At 33.6% G+C, this 14812-nt stretch overlaps 1 protein-coding gene across 2 annotated transcripts; it reads left to right on the top strand.

The window, feature by feature from the left end:
• The first annotated feature begins 12 nt into the window (after positions 1-12).
• LOC108906811 (inositol 1,4,5-trisphosphate receptor) lies at positions 13-13236 on the top strand. 2 transcript variants are annotated; one of them, XM_023454859.1, is made up of 27 exons: positions 13-573; positions 636-822; positions 943-1029; positions 1085-1562; positions 1619-2141; positions 2194-2359; positions 2412-3313; positions 3717-3867; positions 3924-4071; positions 4321-4496; positions 4554-5441; positions 5497-5697; positions 5773-6282; positions 6494-6598; positions 8043-8163; positions 8222-8364; positions 8420-8607; positions 8679-8790; positions 9217-9331; positions 9388-9620; positions 9671-10931; positions 10989-11111; positions 11172-11509; positions 11565-11742; positions 11843-12039; positions 12100-12265; positions 12325-13236. In XM_023454859.1, the coding sequence occupies exons 1-27, from the start codon at positions 479-481 to the stop codon at positions 12747-12749; spliced, it is 8217 nt and encodes a 2738-aa protein (XP_023310627.1). In that variant the 5' UTR covers positions 13-478; the 3' UTR covers positions 12750-13236. The 2 variants fall into 2 exon arrangements, with proteins under 2 accessions (XP_023310627.1, XP_023310628.1); XM_023454860.1 differs by lacking the exon at positions 6494-6598.
• Positions 13237-14812: the final 1576 nt, after the last annotated feature.

Here is a 14812-nt window from a genome sequence, read left to right as displayed (position 1 = left end):
TAGTATTAATAATCTTGCACCTGCGTATTAAAAATACTTAAAGGTTTATTCAAACAAGTTTTTATCAATAAATCCTACCTCAGTATTTGTATGTAAAGTGTAGAGAAATAAAATAATTACTGTCTTTTGATATGTGCCGTTTTAAGTGAGATACATGGATGTTTTTTTCGTGTGAACATGTACTTCCCCTAAGTGGTCGGTGGTTTTTATGTACATAACCTCTGTTTATTTTGCAATTTACCGTTTAACAGTCTTAACTAAAACTAAATTATCGACTAGTTTATTTACTAATAGAATAAACATTATTATAACTTGCATTTCTATTTAAATCTAGTATAAACAATATTACTCTTTGACATTTGACAGATGTTATATTATGATTTATCTTATCTTTGGTACTGGGTACTGTCCTTATATTTATACGATTTGAACATTTTTAGTATGCAGAACTATAAAAATGTTTTAGAAAAATAAAAAAATGGTGGAAATGGGAAACTCGAGTCTTCTGCATTTAGGAGACATTGTCTCTTTATATGCAGAAGGCACAGTTAGCGGTTTTTTGAGTACATTGGGGTATGTATTCCAATTCATTTTCTGAAATAGGTACATAATAATTTTTATATTTAATTTTGTAGTTTAGTTGATGATCGCTGTGTGGTTTGCCCCGAAGCTGGGGATTTATTAAACCCTCCAAAAAAATTCAGGGACTGTTTGTTTCGTATATGTCCAATGAACAGATATTCCGCTCAAAAACAATTTTGGAAAGCAGCGAAACAAAGCATGGGTTCTAACGGTGACACAAATTTACTCAAAAGATTGCATGTAAGTAACACGCAACATTTAAGTTCCTTATTTTTCTAGCATCTACTTATATTTTAATCTCTAATCTGTGTAATTATGAAGAGTAAAATGTTTATGAAACATTTTAAAAATATTTTCTAGCATGCTGCGGAAATTGAGAAAAAGCAGAACGAAACCGAAAATAAAAAATTGCTTGGAACAAATGTTCAGTATGGCAATGTGGTGCAGGTCAGTAATTATATGATTTAAAAAGTTGTGCATATTAAAGTGCTTTAAATTTTAGTTGCTGCATCTGAAATCTAATAAGTACTTAACTGTGAATAAACGACTACCTGCTTTGTTAGAAAAAAATGCAATGAGGGTGTACTTAGACGGAAATGGAAATGAAGGATCTTGGTTCTATATTCAACAATTCTATAAATTGCGAGCCACTGGTGATAATATTGTACTTGGTGATAAAGTTATCTTAAGTCCAGTCAGTTCAGGCCAGCAAGTACTTCATGTAGCTTCGAATCACGAATTACCTGATAATCCAGGCTGTAAAGAAGTAAATGTAGTAAATGGTAGCACCTCCTGGAAAGTCAGTTTATTCTTAGAACATCGAGAAAATCTAGATGATGTTTTGAAAGGTGGGGATGTCGTCAGGCTATTTCATGCCGAACAAGAGAAATTTTTAACAATGGACGAATATAAGAAGAAGCAGCACGTATTTTTAAGGACCACGGGTCGCACAAGCGCCACAGCTGCTACTAGCAGTAAAGGTTAGTTAAAAATATATTTTGTACCTTTATTTGATATTGACTAACAAATTTTACAGCTTTGTGGGAGGTTGAAGTTGTCCAACAGTACCCTTGCCGAGGAGGAGCTGGAAAATGGGATTCCCTTTTTCGTTTCAAACATTTAGCGACAGGCCAATATTTAGCTGCTGAAGTGGATGCCGATAATGATAAAAAAACATCACAAGGTGATTCCGATATTCCCGCCTACCGTTTGGTACCAGTTGGCTTTTTTAACGATATCGCCACACTATTTGAGTTAGACCCGACAGGTAGGACCAGGGGAGATTCTCTAGTACCTCAGTCCAGTTATGTACGTTTACATCATTTTTATACGGACAGTTGGGTACATTCCACGTCCGTACCTATCGATAAAGATGAAGAAAGGCCGGTTATGTCGAAGGTTGGATGTGCAGTTACCAAAGAGGATAAAGAGGCTTTTGCCTTGATTTCTGTCTCGCCGGTGGAAGTCAGAGATTTAGATTTTGCCAATGACGCATGTAAATTGTTATCAGCTTTGTCTGTCAAATTAGAGACGGGAACTATTTCCCATAACGAGAGAAGGTATTAATTCATTTATTATTCTTAATATGCTTTATTAAAAGGAATGTTGTAGATCGCTGACATCTTTACTGCAAGATATTGTCTATTTTGTGGCTGAACTTGAAAGCGAACAAAACAAGTCCGAAGCATTGGATTTAATTGTAACGAATCCAAATAGGGACAGGCAAAAGTTACTAAGAGAGCAAGCTATACTAACACAGCTATTTAAAATTTTACAAGTAATAAATTTATTAGCATATCGAGAACATCGTAACTTTGATTTGTTTACAGGGACCATTTTTGGATTCAGGAGGCGAAGGCCCTTTTTTAAAAATAGAGGAATTGAGTGATCCTCGTCATTCCGCTTACAAATATATGTTCCGTCTCTGCTACAGAATACTAAGGCTGAGCCAACAGGATTATAGAAAGAATCAGGAATACATTGCTAAACATTTTGGATTCATGCAGAAACAAATTGGTTACGATATATTAGCTGAAGATACGATAACAGCATTATTACATAATAACAGGAAATTATTAGAGAAGCATATAACTCCGGCAGAAATTGAAACATTTGTAGGCTTAGTGAGAAAAAATATGAATAATTGGGAATCTCGTTTCTTAGATTATCTGTCAGATCTGTGTATTTCGAATAGGAAAGCCATTCCTGTGACTCAAGAACTGATCTGTAAAAGTGTTCTTAGTCAAAAAAATTCAGATATTCTCATCGAGACTCGAATGATGAAAACTCAAGTTGAGCTTGCAGAGATAAATGAAGATAACATTTTAGAAAACGATGAAGAATTAGAGCCATTAATCACAGTTGTAGAAGATATAGTATTGCTGTGGAATAACCGCCAGAAATCTGTTCCACTTACCGATCTTTGCAGAAAAGCGAAATTGGGGTCTAAGGACGATCAAGCCATTCTTGACTATTACAGACATCAACTGGATTTGTTCTCAAATATGTGCTTAAACAGACAATATTTAGCTCTTAATAATCTTTCACCACACCTCGACATTGAGCTTATTCTAAAGTGTATGGCAGATGAAAGTGTTAGTTTTGACCTTCGAGCTTCATTTTGTAGACTTATGCTTCATTTGCACGTAGACAGAGATCCTCAAGAACCCGTTACTCCTGTGAAGTACGCTCGGCTTTGGTCGGAAATCCCATCTCAAATGTCTATTAACGAGTAAGTTATCCTATCGTTATTTTTAATATCGCCGTGTCCTATCAAATTATTTACTTTAAATGACAGTATCGAATCATTTTATACTCGCTATTACTTTGTGAATAATGGCGACACTCGTTTCATTTAATATTAGATATTTAATTACATCATAGTATGTTTTTAGGATATATGTGCAGGTAAGCAACAAACGAGCGTGTGGTTTTTGACCATTATTTGCTTTTTGAAGATATTGCATGGGTTTTTCCACCGAATTTTGTTGAACTAAAAAGTTATTACAGTTATGTATTTCGTAATGATGAGTTTCCTCGATTGTCATGATTTTTTTCATTCATAAAAAGTACTTCGATTTGAAAAGATGTAGAGAAGTTAGGCTAAATGTACATATATAAATATTTTATTTTAGCTATGACTGCAATAAAACGCCTGATGCAAATAAAGAAGCAGTACGAGCAAAGTTTTCGTCTACAATAGCCTTCGTAGGGGGCTATTTATGTAATGTAGTAGCTAAAATGTGGTCCTTTGCGGATCAAGAGCAAAATAAGCTTACTTTTGAGGTCAGTTCATTCGTATCTGTATAGCTGTCATTTACATTCCAATATTTATTTTTTAGGTAGTGAAATTAGCAAGGGAATTAATATATTTTGGGTTTTATAGTTTCTCAGATTTACTAAAACTAACAAAAACGCTTCTTAGCATCTTGGATTGTGTTTCTGAGAGTGATTTTTTGGATGGGCGGGTGCCATCTGGTGATATAGACTGTAAGTAAATAATTTGTATTTATTATTGGTATTAATGCAGTTTTACTTTATATATAGCTGACGAATCTGCAGGAATTGTGAGAGGTATTTTGTGTGGTTTTTATTCACTTTTATGCAAGGGTATATGACATTATAACTTAAGTTAATAGTGCTATTATTCAATATTTTCTTCTTATGTTTTTTAAATTTTAAATTCCACATGAGCATATAACAATATATCTAATTAAATATTTTCTTTGAATTGAGCAGCAGAAGGAGGTGTTTTACGTACAATCGGAGATATGGGGGCTGTAATGACATCCTTAACTTTAGGCTCTGTAGGAAGATCAGGAGTTACCTCTAATTCTGGTCAAAAAACTGCTCTGTACATGAAGGAAAATCCTTTAGTGATGGATACAAAGTTAAAAATAATCGAAATACTGCAGGTTTTTGTTCTATTAAATATGTAGAATAATATAATTTTGATAATTTTTATTTTGTAGTTTATTTTAAATGTTCGTCTTGATTATCGAATAAGCTGCTTATTGAGTATTTTTAAACAAGAATTTGATGAATCCGAGAAAAACAGTGGTGGTGATCTAAATCTTTGTCAGAAAAATATCGATTTGGAATTAATAGGAAGCCAGGCTGAAGGAATTTTTGGCAGCAGTGAAGAATGTGCAGTTCTAGATTTGGATGGACATGGGGGTCGTACATTTTTAAGGGTACTTTTGCATTTAACCATGCATGATTACGCACCTCTAGTGTCGGGTGCTTTACACTTATTGTTCCGACACTTTAGCCAAAGACGAGAAGTCTTACAAGAATTCAGACAAGTCCAGCTTTTAGTATCAGATAGCGATGTAGAATCCTATAAACAAATAAAAGCAGATTTGGATGTTTTAAGGCAGTCCGTAGAAAAATCAGAACTCTGGGTATATAAATCAAAATGTGTTGAAGATCATGGATCTAATAATAAAAAGAACAAAGAAGAAGAGGAGGAAGTAGCGACAACAAAGACCCCGACAGTTAGTGTTCTGGAAAAAAAAGGGTCTGCTATTAATCTAGATGTGGGGCCACATCTACACCCGGAACAGGCAGACGAATATAAAAAAATCCAACAAATTTTAATTAGAATGAATAAACTTTGTACTCAAGGTTCCCCGACGGGAATCGTAAAGCCAAGAAAACACGAGCAGCGTCTACTAAGGAACGTTGGAGTACACACTGTTGTATTGGAACTACTTCAGATTCCGTATGACGAAAAAGAAGATATCAGAATGAACGAACTTATGAGACTCGCCCATGAATTTTTGCAAAACTTCTGCTTGGGCAATAGACAGAATCAAGTACTACTATATAAAAATTTAGATCTTTTCTTAAATCCTGGGGTAATAACTTTTATTTCTATTTAACTATATATATAAAGTATCATTAATGTTGTAGATTCGAGAGGCCCAGACGGTTTGTGCAATATTTCAAGATAATTCAATGCTGTGTAATGAAGAAAATGAGAAAGTTATACAACATTTTGTTCATTGCATCGAAACCCATGGGAGGCACGTGCAATATTTAAAGTTTCTTCAAACTATAGTTAAAGCTGAAAATCAGTTTATAAGAAAAAGCCAGGATTTGGTTATGCAAGAAGTAAGTACTCTTTGTTTATTTGGATCGAATATAAATACCTTGCATTTGCCATGGTAAAAACATTTTGATTTGTAGTTAATTAATGCAGGAGAAGACGTGCTCGTGTTTTATAACGATAAGGCTTCGTTTAATCACTTCATAGAAATGATGCGTTCTGAGAGGCATTGTATGGATGAAGGTAGCCCTTTGAAGTATCACGTGGAGTTGGTAAAATTATTAGCTTGTTGTACAATGGGAAAAAATGTGTACACTGAAATCAAATGTCACAGTTTATTACCGTTAGACGATATCGTTGCCATGGTGACTCATCCGGATTGTATTCCTGAAGTCAAGGAGGCGTATGTCGGCTTTTTGAACCACTGTTACATCGATACAGAAGTAGAAATGAAGGAGATCTACACTTCGAGTCACATGTGGACTTTATTTGAAAAATCGTTTTTAGTCGACATGGCCGACATAGCAACCGCACCAACAGACAGAAAACATCCAGACAGGGCACTAGAAAATTATGTTACTAATTGTGTAATGAATATTATTATTACATTTTTTAATAGCCCCTTTTCTGATCAGAGCACTACAGTTCAGGTATGTTTTTTCTCTGGTGATTTTCCAGTTTCCTCCACCTTAACATTGCATGTGCTTCAATTTCATCCTTGTGCTTTCTTTTCTTGAGTAACCTGTCAAAATGGGTAGATGTTAGTGCAAAGTAATTCACGAAATAACGTAGTTGAACTTTCGAGCTATCAATCTTGTAACTTGCTTTTATGGTGTCTTTTTTGTGTATCTTTTCCATTAGAAACATCTGCATGAAGCCAGGGTGTACTGGAGCGACTCTACCATGGATGACTATGATCCGTTCTCAGTTAATATACAACTCAAACAATCTCCATTTTCCACTAATGTAAGTAGATCGCTGATCTCGAAAAATGTTTAACCACATTCGAAACTTATTAAAACCATTTGTTTTATTTTACTTTTTTTTTTTTAGAAATTTTCTCAATATGAATCTAGTTGGTTAGAATATGTATTATGTGTATAAATTTGAGAACAAAGTGCTGAACATTTTGCTACATTTGCTCCCATGTGTATTACGACATAGTTATAAATTTTCTTTACGTATGAGAGATGTCTTTAATGCTAAAAGGCCATATAAACAAATGCTAAAACCTGACCGTTTCATTTGTAAATTTTAAGAAAAACCGTCGGATATCTTTTTCAAATACTAAACGCTATGAAATGCCTTGTTTTTCAATTTATTTAATACTGATTTTTTAACTTATCTCAAATCCGAAGCTTATACAGGATGTAACTTTAAATGGGAGTCACACTTATACGGGGGGCTACCTTTGCCCTTTAGAATTTAGAAATTATATTAAAAAGTATCTAATCTATCAGATTAATAAGTATTTTATAAGTAGTTTACTTTTTATTATGTACATTTTATAAAAAAGCAAAAATATCAATTTCAAAACTTAATTTAGTTTTACTTACAATGTCTATCCATATACGAATATTAGTTAATATTTAATAAAAATTGTTTCTTAAATATGGTCGCCTTAAAATAACATGTCCCAAATTAGTACAAAAGCAAAGAACAAATTGCTTATTTGGTTTAAAAAATATTAATTACATTAAAAATAATTAATTAATTAAATCAAGTAATAATTTGGTGTTCGTTACTTCTGAAATAACTGACTCACTTAAAGTTACATCGTGTACATGTGTAGATGTAGACGTAGATATATATTATAGATATTCTAAAACCAATCGAATTATATTTTTTCTCAAACATTCCTTCAGGTTTATTTAAATGAAAACAAAGTACACAACCACCTTTTACATAACACACATGGGTTGAGCTTTTCGTCAGCTGTTATAATAATGCTTATCTAACTCATATTGCATTATTGTATGGAACTTTAAACAATGGTAAGCTTTCTCTTAGGTACATTTTTAACCGAAAATTAAACTAAAACTTAAATATTATTAGTTAACCTGTTGCTACATAAATTAGAATAAAATAGAGCATTATTTTACAGTCGTTTATCAAATTACTATTTGTAAATAACAGCTGTAGCTATACTGTAAAATACTTGTCCTATTGTTATATAGTCTATAAATTTAACAATAACAGCATGGTGTAAAAAGGGGTAAACTTAACCCAGACTCGATTAAACATAACTAATTTATTTAAAAAGTTTGAATTGTTTAATAGTAACTAACTGCATGTGCTTTCTTACATCGGTGGTTGGGCTACTAGTCTTGGAAGCTTCATAAGTGTTTTTTTGGTCTAAAGGAAATTATTGTTTATTCCCAATGTTATAAGAAATATATATATTTTGCAGACAAGGCAACCCATTTTTGTACAGCTGTTGCAATCAGCATTTAGAGTATCTCAGTGTCCTTGGCTATCAGCATCACAACGCTTTAATGTTGAAAATTGTATTCGTACACTTTCAGAAGTTGGTTAGTTTTTAGATGTTGATACAGGCGGTGCAGCATAATGTCTATAATTCAATTTCAGCCAAGAACAGAAGTATAGCAATTCCGTTGGATCTGGAAAATCAAGTGGACGCGATGTTTAATAAAGCAACTATTTTGAGTAAACAAACGAATAAGTGGCGACAGGCCTCAAAGACACCTAAAATAGAAAGGTCGCAGTCACAAGTAATTACTTTTTGTATGTATTTATTATTTTATTGACACATTTGAAATATTTCAGTTGATGAGGTTAGATAGAAGTATAATAGAGGGTTTGCAAGATATAGTTTCTTTATTACAAGATCAACTGAAGCCGTTGGTTCAGTCGGAATTATCACTGCTAGTCGACGTATTGTATAGACCGCATTTGCTGTTCCCCGCTGGTACCGAGGCTAGAAAAAAATGTGAAAGTGGGGGTTTTATCAGAAGGTATTCAAATAAACTTCAACTGAATATAAAATTAAAACTACCGTTTCAAATGATTCTGTCGTTATTTTTAGACTTATTAAACATACAGAGAAGTTGTTGGAGGAAAAGGAGGAAAAGCTGTGCGTGGAAGTCTTAAAAACTCTTCGTAAAATGATGGCCGTAGACTCCGAATACGGCGAGAAGGTTATCTATATATTTTGCTTATACTGACTCTAATATAACTTAACTATCTTTTTTTTAAATGCTGCTTAGATCGATATAAATGAAAAATCAGATAGTGATATGGTATAGTATTAGATTTTTATTTATTACATTTTGATGTGCACTTTAATTTTTATTGTACATATTCAAGAGCATCAGAATTACGAAAACGTAAATGTTCGTATTTCCTTTATTATTTTTAGCAGTCATTATGTCTAAATTTTTTTTTTTTTTTTTTTGAAGGCTTAAGTTTACAATCCTTGTTTATTATTTTGGAAGACCTGACCAACGTTGATGTTGTATTACATATTAGCAATAAAGGATTTGCTAAGATGAACCGAACAATTTGCTTGCTTTCTTTATGTCGATTTATGAAAGCAGTGCTTTTAAAATTGTGCTTTTTTATAGGGTGATGTTTTGCGTAATAGTTTACTTGCTAGATACTTTGGAAAAACATTTGTTGCGAGCAGTTCCACTTTAGAATTGGGGCATATAAAAACTCCTATAACACACGGTCCTGGAGGTAGATAGATATCAGTATAATATCGCACGGTTTTTAGAAATGTATACAAATTTTAGCTAAGATTTTAAGAAGGGCAGGAAGGACACTTCACGAAGTCCAGACACATCTAGATAGGGAAGGCACTTCTGATTTAGTGGTGGAATTAGTAGTAAAATCTGGTAGTTCTCCTTCGATATTTGAAGAAGCTGTCGAGCTCGGTATTGCTCTGCTCGAAGGTGGTAATACCGTTATACAAAAAAGTATGTTCAACAAACTTCTCGGAGGCGATCTAAGTCAGTCCTTCTTTAAGGTAAGTTGAAAATTGTTAGTTTTCACTTTACGTCCCTAAATTTTTTTCAGATGTTCTATGATAAAATGAAATATTCACAGCAAGAGATAAAGTCCACCGTCACTGTAAACACTAGCGATATTGCTGCCAAGGCTCATGAGGACAAACAGGATGGAAAAGACTTGGATAAACTGTCAAAAAAGCAAGGAAGCAAAACCAATGGTATATTGATTAGTGACGAATTAAGAGAGGAACTAAGTAGAGCTGCTGAAACGACCTCCCAAGCTTACGCTCACATTCGTAACATGGGTGCCGGAGAAGAAGGGGTCGTTTCGTCAAATTCTGCCTCGGCTTTTGAAGATTTACTTGCAGAAAAACTGGAAAAACATCGGGAGCGGGAAGATCAAAATGGACTCTCCAACAAAGTATTAATCATGCAACCCATCCTAAGATTCCTCCAATTACTTTGTGAGAATCACAATAAAGATTTGCAGAATTTGTTACGGAATCAGAATAATAAAAACAACTTTAATCTCGTATCGGAAACGCTGATGTTCTTAGATTGTATATGTGGTTCGACGACTGGTGGTCTCGGACTTCTAGGTCTGTACATTAACGAAAATAATGTTGCTCTCATTAATCAGACATTAGAAACTTTAACCGAGTATTGTCAAGGACCTTGTCATGAGAACCAAAACTGCATTGCGACTCACGAATCGAACGGTTTAGATATTATAACTGCGTTGATTTTGAACGATATAAGCCCACTGGGGAAATCCCGCATGGACTTGGTTTTAGAACTAAAAAATAACGCTTCTAAACTGCTATTGGCTATAATGGAGAGCCGTGGTGATAGTGAGAATGCCGAGCGCATATTGTACAACATGAATCCGAAACAACTCGTAGACGTAGCGTGTCGTGCTTTCCATCAAGAAACGGCTGACGACGATGTGGATGATGCCAGCGTAGAAAATATGGTTTCGCCCAGAGAAGTGGGGCACAATATTTGGATTTTGTGTCATCAGTTGTCCCAGCACAATAAGGAACTAGCATCTTTACTTAAACCAACGGATTCCGGTAGAGATCCTAAAACTCAAAAAGCTATAACTTATTATACTTCGTATACTGCACAAATAGAAATTGTAAGACATGATCGTACATTAGAGCAGATTGTTTTCCCTATACCTGAAATATGCGAATATTTGACTGATGACACTAAAACTAGAGTACTACACACAGCTGAGAGGGACGATCAAGGTTCTAAAGTGACAGATTTCTTCGAAAGAACCGATCAGATGTTTAACGAAATGAACTGGCAAAAGAAGCTTCGAGGTAGGTCATTTCACATATTCGTTTTGATATCGTTTTATGTGTACTTATTGTTTTCAGCGCAACCTATTTTATCTAGGGTCAGTAGCTATATGTCTCTATGGAGTAACATCCTCTTCAACTGTGCTGTCCTTATTAATTTAATAGTTGCTTTTTGCTACCCGTTTGACGATGTCGTGCCAAGTAAGCGATACCTATAATTTTTTATATCGTATTACGTAAATATTTTTTTTTCTATTTTAGCAATAAGTTCTTCCATATCAGCACTGATCTGGGTCGTCATGATAATATCGTCAGCCATAGTGATCACTTTGCCAAGAGAAACCGGTATAAGAACCTTAGTGGCTTCCACCATCCTTAGACTGATATGCTCTCTCGGGCCGGAGCCTACTTTATGGTTACTCGGAACAGTTACAATATTAGTGAAATGCATACATCTAGTCAGTATAATGGGCAACCATGGAACGCTCACCAAAACCTATTTGCAAATACTCACCGATGCCGAACTGGTGTACCATCTGGCGTATTTAGTTTTTTGCATGTTTGGACTCGTAATGCATCCCTTTTTCTATTCTCTCTTGGTGAGTTATTTTAAATTTATTTTATAAGTGCCTTGGTACATAATTTCCTTTTCAGTTGTTCGATGTTGTATATCGTGAGGAAACCCTTCTAAATGTAATTCGTTCTGTGACCAGAAATGGCCGCTCTATAATATTGACCGCTGTGTTAGCTCTAATTCTGGTTTATATGTTCTCTATTATCGGATACATGTTCTTCAAAGATGATTTTATTGTCAGCGTTAAAAAGAAAACGGGTAAGTAACGTAATTAGGTTTTATCATTTAACGTGGCAGTTTCCTTCAACTGCACAAAAATGGAAATGTTCGTTTCTCAAAATATATTTTTTTATTTTAGACGAGACATGCAAATCGGATCTTACTGGTAGTAAGTACAAAGACGGTTCGGATGAATATTGTGAGTTAATCGATCCGGGTGAAGAAAAGAAAGAAAGAGCTTGCGATTCTCTAATAATGTGCATTTTGACCACTTTGAATCAGGGTCTGAGGAATGGCGGGGGTATTGGAGATATATTACGAGCACCCAGTAGTGAGGTACTATTTAAAAAACTCGGTAATTATTCCTTCATTAATTGTTATTTATTTTCGTTGTAGGAAGCTCTTTTCGTTCCCAGAGTAATTTACGATTTGCTATTCTTCTTTGTCGTTATCATTATTGTACTTAACCTCATTTTTGGTGTAATTATTGACACGTTCGCCGACTTGAGAACTGAAAAACAACATAAAGAAGTTATCTTAAAAGACACTTGTTTTATATGTGGTAAGCTTGCGGAAATATGGCAATATATAATTTGTACTGTTTATGTTATCTTTTTCTAGGATCAAATAGGTCTGCTTTTGATAATAAAATAGTAAATTTTGAGGACCACATAAAAAATGAACATAATATGTGGCACTATTTGTACTTCATCGTTTTAATAAGAGTAAAAGACCCGACAGAATTCACTGGTCCCGAAAGTTATGTGTATGATATGGTGAAACATGCGAATTTGGAATGGTTTCCTAGATTAAGAGCTATATCTCTAGCGGCAGTCGAAAAAGAAGGAGAGCAAATTGAATTAAAAGGTCTTCATACACAACTACTTAACACACAACTCCTCGTTACCACTCTCTCGCACCAGCTGAAGGAGTTAAAAGATCAAATGGCCGAACAGCGGAAATACAAGAAGAGGATAGATCTTTTATCTTCTGCTTCTGCATATCTACAAACTTCCAATGTTCCCTCAGTCGAAAAAATATGCTAGTCTGAAATACCTGCTCGTGAAAACTGCAATAATTTTTATTCATCGTTAATATGATAGATACCATATTTTAGTGTTTAGATGCAATGCTCAAAGTATATCTCATTTCAGTAATGATAGTAGATGTCAAGGTTACTATAAAATAAGTGGCACTGTAATATTTTGCTGAGATTTTCTTTTTCTATGTCCAATTTACAGATTACATAACACGACTATAAAACGATATTAGAACACCAATAAAAGTAAATTTCTTGATTAGAGTTTCAAGGAGAATTTATATAAACAGGTTTTTAAAGGTGTTTAACTGTTTTATATTAATCTTGAATATATATGACATTTTTTAATACAAATTAATTGCCAACGTTTCTATTCAGATATTAGATAGTAAGGTGTAAATTTACATAAATTCTTTTATATCTAAATGGTCCAAAGCCAAATTTTACAAGTGATGTATTTTCTTCTGGTTGCACAATAATGTTGAAAAAAAAAATTACACCGTAGTAGGAGAATATTTATATTAACATGTAGGGTTTCACTTAGTTTAATTTGTATTAAAAATTAATTTTACGTTGAAGGCAATTTATTATGTGAATATTTTTTTTATGTTTCGTATTCTGTGTCGTGGTTGTAGGGTTGTATTTAAGTAAATTTGTTTATATTACAAAATTATTTTATTTTTTGTTGTACCTTTAAGATTATAATAAAATTTTATCAAAAATAAATTTCTATATTGTGTTACAAGGATTTTAAAGTACAAATACAGTTTATGAAAAATAGGAAGTTTTATTAGAGGAACGTATTTTGTTTCAAGGAATTTGGACATGAGACCAACTAGACTAAATAATTGGGAAATAAAGAAAAATTATTAAACATTTTTATAAATTCTATTCATAAATGTTTTACTCCAATGTTTAGAATACAAATAACTAAATGGGAAAGTGTGTATCACTTAAAATAAGGTAGTTTCCTTTAACCGCAAAGAAAACGAGTTATGTTTAAATTTGTAATTTTTTTATGTTAATTTGAAATTGTTTTACATTTACGAGGTAGGCTTCTAAAAATTCAACTATTCCCTGTACTCTGATAGAGGACGCTATGATCTCTTCGACAATCGACCTCACTTACTCAATATTTTTACTAGATCGATTTTGGCCTTTATGTACTTTGGATATAGGTGCCAAAAATATGTTTTCTTTGTCATGACTAGAGAGCGGACAATGTGTGACTTTAACCCGAAGAATAGGTCAAATTTTGATAGAGATGTGTACGCGTTCAAAAATGTATTGCTCGATGTATTGTGTACAAACTATGCAAATTATAATTATTATGTATAGCAAATATATCGTATTATTCTCGCGAAGATTTGTACCCTTTATTTAAAATCCATAAATCATGTGAACAGGTTAAATAACGAGAAAATAATTAATTTAGTTCTAAAGAAATGAAATGACACTCGCGCCCATCTCTAGTTCTTCCGTCGACATCGGTTGCGTTTATCGAATTCCTATTGGTCAGAATTCAAACTGCAGCCCTGTTAATAATGGAGCGTGAGTTGAACTATTCTATCATGTGCGTCGCCTGAGGGTATTCGTTACATTGACTCCTAATTTCCAATTAAAAGAACGACACTATTTTTAACCGAACTTTATTTAATAAATATGTAGTATACAATTTCTGATTTTCTAAATATTTTATAACGCCTAAAAATGTATGTACCGTGGAATTTTCGTGAATTATCACGTAAATTTCCGATGCATACCCGACACGCCACTGCGTCATAGTTAATGTATCTAGGTTTAAGAATGACATATCTATGTTCAAGGTTAAAGTCACAAATTAAATTAAAATACGTTCATGTAGAATCCATGGGCGTAGGAGGGGAACAGGGGTGTGCACGGCCCACCCCAGAAAAAAAGAACTAATATTATTGTTTATCATATCGACTGCGTGATCTTGATATTTTAAATTATTTTCGTTTTGCGACGCAGTTAAAAAGTTGGAAAGCACTCCACTAACCATTGTATACACAGTGTTGGTCTATTTACTGTTGGTGTAGATTGTAGAAC

This window comes from Anoplophora glabripennis, unplaced genomic scaffold (assembly GCF_000390285.2).
Source record: "Anoplophora glabripennis isolate ALB-LARVAE unplaced genomic scaffold, Agla_2.0 scaffold5, whole genome shotgun sequence".
NCBI classification, from domain to species: domain Eukaryota; kingdom Metazoa; phylum Arthropoda; class Insecta; order Coleoptera; family Cerambycidae; genus Anoplophora; species Anoplophora glabripennis.
The sequence above is the reverse complement of the archived record's forward strand: the minus strand, read 5'-3'. Positions and strand labels throughout refer to the sequence as shown.